The 6746-nt window shown below is 43.7% G+C and overlaps 1 protein-coding gene across 1 annotated transcript; it reads left to right on the forward strand.

Moving 5' to 3' along the window:
• Positions 1 to 1329: 1329 nt before the first annotated feature.
• LOC114351413 (akirin-like) lies at positions 1330 to 6746 on the forward strand. The gene is made up of 3 exons (XM_028302629.1): positions 1330 to 1483; positions 4274 to 4358; positions 5528 to 6746. The coding sequence occupies exons 1-3, from the start codon at positions 1364 to 1366 to the stop codon at positions 5536 to 5538; spliced, it is 216 nt and encodes a 71-aa protein (XP_028158430.1). The 5' UTR covers positions 1330 to 1363; the 3' UTR covers positions 5539 to 6746.

A 6746-nucleotide genomic window follows, 5' to 3' on the forward strand; every position in this document is an offset into this window, starting at 1 on the left:
CATTGAAATTGAAATTACTATTATGTAGATAAGCATCTCAGATTACAGGTCAAATGTAAGTAGGTTGCTTGTTACAGCTGTAACTAGTTTAAATTGATCTAAAGTAGGTCAGTTCTGTAGAATTTGTTGAAATTCATGCAACTGTGGAATTAATAAACTTAATTGTTCTAATAGTTTCTTTAAACCATTAGTATTATGAGGCACTTAAAACTTCTATGAAGTACAGAATGAACAAGCTGTATTTGAAAGAAAGAAAGAAAGAAAAAGTATTTAGTACTGCTTCACTAGTACTGACTTAGAATTAAAATCAATTAGCCAATGGTTAGGTAGCAGGAAGGCGCTGCACGCACGCTACCAACCGGGCAATATGGAAAGCATTGGGGGAGGCTTATGTCAGAGTAAATACAAATTAAATGAGTAGGTCATCTTCATAGAAACGCACGGGCGCGGTTTGTATGTGAGCGCGCCAACACGTATGCGGCGCGCACGCACACACTGACAAAATTTAGCGTGGATTAGCAGGGAGCCAGTCGTGGTTGCGCCGAATTTTGTCAGTGTGTGCGTGCGTGCCGCATACGTATATTGGCGGCGCCAATTTGGCGCGCTCACATACAAACCGCGCTCGGTGCGTTTCTATGAAGATGACCCACTCATTTGTATTTACTCTGCCTATGTTCAGCAGTGGACGTCCTATGGCTGAGATGATGATGAGCCAATGGTTGTTCAGGCAACATGAAAAGCATTGGGTGATGCCTATGTTCAGCAGTGGATGTCCTATGGCGAGATGATGATGAGTTAATGGTTGTCCGGGCAACATAGAAAGCATCGCAAGAGCCCTATGTTCAGCAGTGGACGTCCTATGGCTGAGCTATGTTCAGCAGTGGACGTCCTATGGCTGAGATGATGATGAGTCAATAGTTGTCCAGGCAACATGAAAAGCATTGGGTGATGCCTATGTTCAGCAGTGGATGTCCTATGGCGAGATGATGATGAGTCAATAGTTGTCCGGGCAACATGAAAAGCATCGGAAGACACTTATTTTCAGCAGTGGACGTCCTGTGGCTGAGATGATGATGAGCCAATGGTTGTCCAGGCAACATGGAAAGCATCGGAAAAGGCCTATGTTCAGCAGTGGACGTCCTATGGCTGAGCTATGTTCAGCAGTGGACGTCCTATGGCTGAGCTATGTTCAACAGTGGACGTCCTATGGCTGAGCTATGTTCAGCAGTGGACGTCCTATGGCTGAGCTATGTTCAGCAGTGGACGTCCTATGGCTGAGCTATGTTCAGCAGTGGACGTCCTACGGCTGAGATGATGATGTGCCAATGATTGTCATGTGTTGTTGTACCACCCTTAGGTGCGCATGATCTGCGAGCGGATGCTGCGCGAGCAAGAGGCGGCGCTGCGCGCGGAGTACGAGTCGGCGCTCAGCTCCAAGCTCGCCGAGCAGTACGAGGCCTTCGTGCGCTTCAACTTGGACCAGGTGAGCACTGAGCATAGTCCTCAGTCCACGGCATTGGTTCCCAAACTTATTTGAGACGCGCGTACAAAAAATACCGCGCCGCCCCCCCTCCTCCAGTCAAGATTATTTATTTTATTGTTGTTAATAGTGACTGAGTTTCTTGCGCTGCTTCTTCTCAGCACTGGCCCATTTATTATATGAAGCCACGATAGCCGAACGGTGAAGGGGTCGGACTGGCCGACTCGTGATCCGGGGAACGCGGGTTCGGTCCCCGCCGCCGCTCGACTATTGTGGTGAGCTCACTCGTGACACAAGCATATTTAGCTTAGTACGAGGGGCTAACGGGAATATTAGTAATTTGTGTAATAACAAATGACTAATAATCTTTTTAAAAAAAAAAAATGTCCTAAAGCAGTGGTAGGGTTAATACTGGGACGTGTAAAAGTGCTTTTTTTAAGCCTATTTACAGAAATAAATGAGTTTTAATTGGTCGTATCGTATTGAGCAGTCTGGAATGCATTCTCTCAGCGGTCGCAGGTTTTTCATACTTAAGTACACAGATGGCCCGCGTCCCCCTTTAAAGGTCTTCCCACTTTGGGAACCAAACTCTACGGGCACGAAACTGAAAAACCGAGCTATGGCGGGGTGACTCGACGGCGAAGCGGCGGCGATGCATACAACAACATGGACAACCCACCACCACCCATGGCCATACCAACCTTGCGGTTATACTGGCCGAATCGCGGGAGGTGTGCGCGGAATTGTGGCTACCTAAGGCAGATTGCACTCCACCGCGCCACACTTCTTGACTCCCTCAAGTTATTTTTCTTCGTCCTTGTCCCTATAGTTCAGTTCTCCCCCTTCTGGGGCCTGACGTTCACTCCACAACAACATGGACAGTATAAAATATGGTGACGCGCTCGAAACGGGCGGCGGCGGAGCAGGGCGATCACAATACTATACTACTCATCGCCGTCGCGTCTTCAGGGACCAGTTTTGTGCCTGAAGACTCAGCGGTGCCAGGTGTCCTGTTATCCGCGGGACTTGATGTTTGCAGAGACTGGACACATCCCTATTTTCCCACGAAAGAAAATGTTTTTCAGTAATTTCTTTTTTAGCCATTTGTAGCTGTGCGAACCCGCTTTTTTATTTTCTTTAAATAAAAACAACTTTTAGGCAACTCTTTAAAAAAAAAACTCGGACCCGTTTTTGCTGCGTTCTCTGCGAAAGTTAAAACTGTTGGCACACAAACCGTTGTGATTTCACGTTATTTTTCGACTGATAGAGAACGCCCTCATACTCTGTGACTGACACCACAATCTTCCGCCAATATTGTGGATGATTGCCCGCAGTAAAGTAAAGAAACATTTAAGTAAACAACAAGATCTACCGTCAACTTTTTCCAAAAATATTTCTAAATAAATTAAGAAGTAAAAGTCTTTCAGCCCATTCAGTGCTGGCAGGTACACCGCAAAAAACAGCGTCCTAGCTTTTGAGGAAAATCTGCATTCGACTGACGCGACAAAAAACTGCACCGTGAATTGTTTTTCTTACGATGTACAAGCTTTCTATTCCCGATTTTAGCTTACGTCACGTGCGTGTAAATTTGGGTGATGACAGATGTCGCCAAGTCGTTAGTCACCCCGAGAGGCGTGCCTCGGAGCCCGTTACGCCATCGCGGCTCTTTCGGGTCGGATTAGACAAGGATATACGAAAATAGATTTACCGCAAAAGTTTTTTTAATTACCTCTTGTATTAAGATACAAAATACGCTATCTAGGGTTTAAATACACATTGATGTTTGCTTGCATTAATTGATTGTATTGGGAGCTAGCAAGTATAATTTTATAAGAACTGCTGAAGTAGTCATTCGTTTCCCACCCACCTGAAGCAGTCATGTGTTTTACATGTCAAATATTTACAAGAGGATCCATCCACCCAGATAACCAACTAACCTCTCGGATATCGGCAAATCCGGAGAACCGTGCAAAGATGTGCATCAGCCTTTAGAAGTGCATCCCACCACCTTCCCATGGTCATCCAACTTTACGTTTATACCTAACCAAATCAGGGGGCAGTGCAATATATCCAAGACAGCCTCAACGCGCACTTCTCGCCTTCATAAAGTAGTATGGCAGTTCGCGTCGCCATAGAGACGAGAGATCGAGACGGTAGAGACGCTTACGTTTCTTTCCTTGGGTCTCGTACGTTTGTCTAACTCCCGCACCGATGATGAAAACTCCGTGATGTTAAACCGAGGCAAGAGGCCCTTCAATTACTTGACTTGGGTCTCCCGGACTGCCGGATAATCGCGACACATTCCCACTCGGGCGATGACGGAACTCCGCGGAGGTTTTAGTGGGTTATACCCCGTCCTTTTCAGGACGGAGCAGTGCCCTTTTCAGGGCGCCGGGAGTCCCACACCACCCTGTCCCCCGGCAGTGGTGAGTGGTGACGGTTCCCAAAGCATTTCCTCCGCGACAAAAAAAGGGAGCTCCCTCATGTTATGTTTGTCTCGCTCCCGCACTGATACCTTTCAATTGCCTGAAGGCACCTCTATAGTCTGGTCTGTGAGCACGTAGAATTTTGTCCAATGACCCCAAGCTACCCATACTTATCGCTCGCGCGTAATTATGTTGCTGTCGCGCTCGCACACTCACTGCGGGCGCCCGTCGCACAGTCGCGACAGCAATGTAATTACGCGCGAGCGATAAGGATGGGTAGCTTGGGGTCATTGGACTAAATTCCACGTGCTCACAGACCGGGCTTTAGTCGCCTAAACATGTATCTGATGTGAGCTGTCGCTTGCAGGTGCAGCGCCGGCCTCCGCCCGCGACCTGCATGCCGCTGGGCATGGACGCCGAGCACCACATGCACCAGGACCTGGTACCCAGCTGTGAGTATACTCGCCTTCCTTCACCCGAGTTGTTTGCTCCTCACCGCGGGACACATAAGGGAGCCATGACTACTTTAGATCCTTTGAAAGAAGAATAGTTTATTTGGTTCAAACAAACGTTATACCAGGCCTGTTCATCTCCGCAAGTTTACATCAAAAACAAAACACGCACGATGGCCCACCTACAGGATACTATTCGACAAGGCCTCACATACGAGCGAACATTGACTCACGCACGCGTATTCTTGTGTATGATGGAAAAAAATAAAGAAAATGGTGTACTAAATACTGTGCAGTATTTAACTGCCTAAATAATAATAAAAACACAGAATGTACTTTTTTAAGTTGCCTCAAGACACTGAGAGGTAAATAAGTAGTTAATATTATTCATGATAATTCATGCTAAATCATGTATTTCCTCCGCCATTTTCTGCAGATTGGCACCTCACGTCACATCATTTTACCGAAGTCAGCCCTATAGCTTCGGCGCAGTACCGATCACTGACGTTTGTCAACAAAACTTCTGACAAACTTGCTTGACTCTTGAGACAAGCTAAATTACACCATATTGTTAATGACATTGAGCATACATTTTTTTAAATACCTTCGCGAAGTAAAACTTCTGTACGTAGTACTTATTATTATTCTGTGGTTATACACAATTTAAATAACATACAACATGCTTCAATCTTCATCAATTCATCATCATCTCAGCCATGGGACGTCCACTGCTGAACATAGGCCTCCCCCAATGCTTTCCATGTTGCCCGGTTGGTAGCGGCCTGCGTCCAGCGCCTTCCCGCGGCCTCCACTCCAGAACCTTGCTGCCCCACCGGCCGTTAGTTCTGCTTACAATGTGCCCTGCCCATTGCCACTTCAGCTTGCTAATCCGTCGGGCTATGTCAGCGACTTTAGTTCGTTTACGGATCTCCTAATTTGTGATTCGATCATTTCAATTCATTATCATAAAACATTTTGGCTGTGCCAATTTCAAATAGTGTATAAAATAGTGTGTTTGTGAGTGAAACACAGTCTGTGCTTACAGACAGACAACTGAGACAGTAATAGAGTCCCATTACCTTTTCGAAGGATTTCCTCTCTAACTGATAAAAACATGAGACTGCATATTAATAAATAAATAAATAATATTTTCTTATTTTTTGTTTCAGATCTGTCCTAATAATAGTATAGGAGTGGGGCTGTGCGGTATAATACTGCAAATATATCAAGACAAACATATTTTGGTATATGTGAATATTATATGCGGGAATAGAGTATCCTATACAATCAAGAACTTGTGATTGCTAGTGGAATTTATCTATCGTCGATATTGTTACAAATATTATTATCTAGTTCCATTTGACTCACAATAATATTATTGACAGTATTATGAACTAAAACTAGACCACGTTTGTGCCTACTAATTACTATGATTATGAATGCATTATACAAATTTATATTGTAACCTTAAGACAATATCGACCTAGATAAATTCCGCTGTTTTGTTCATGCCACATAAACATAATTAGCTTTTAATGCTTTAGGTAAGGTTCGCTGGATAATTGTGTTCATAGACTGAGGATCGACATAGCTGAGGAAACCGCGATGGCTGAAACATGTCGCGGCTTCGTTTTGGCCATATTTCGTATAAACGGGTTTGTTAACAAATGTATACACAACAGACGTGAAGCCAAGTGTTTACTGTATTTTGTATATTTTCTAAAGATTACGAAAGAACCTGTAGTAACTTAGATTCTAAACACAAATCACACAGAGTGCCTGTTAAGAAATCAATGTCCTCAAATGGTTTTTGCTAATTAGCCATAATTTTGATTGATATGATTATATTTAATTTTACTTTTTTAGTTCTGTCGAATTATAGTTGTAGTTGTTAATTTATATTCTTGTCAAAAAGTGCAAGCGCAGTTCTATGGCAAGACAGCCTCGGGTATCAGACAGTTCGGACTAGCGACTATAGTGTTCACAGTAACGGTAACGAAATTATATTCCAATAAAATGCAGCCTTAATATTCAAAATTTACTCACTGATACATCCATGGCTTATTAGAAAATTATTACATTAGCTTTATTTAAATTTTTAAGTTATTCATCTCAATAAGGTATGTATGAGTCGGTAAACGTGCCGAGTCGCACGCGGCGGCGTGATGCGACCCGGCGCGGCCTACTAACGCACTTCGCGTGCATTATTGAGAATTGTTTTATATTCTTGTTAGTTGTAACTTTTTATTGAATACGAAAGGATATAATTTGTTACCAAGCATTATTCAATAAAAAACATAGGATAGGTTTTTTTTAAATTGTATTATCAGCTCATTATTAGTAGGTTATTGGCGTTTAAGAACTGAAAATAAATTAGCTAAACACCTA

This window comes from Ostrinia furnacalis, unplaced genomic scaffold (assembly GCF_004193835.3).
Source record: "Ostrinia furnacalis isolate ACB-3 unplaced genomic scaffold, ASM419383v2 OfSCF0088, whole genome shotgun sequence".
In the NCBI taxonomy this organism is placed as follows: domain Eukaryota; kingdom Metazoa; phylum Arthropoda; class Insecta; order Lepidoptera; family Crambidae; genus Ostrinia; species Ostrinia furnacalis.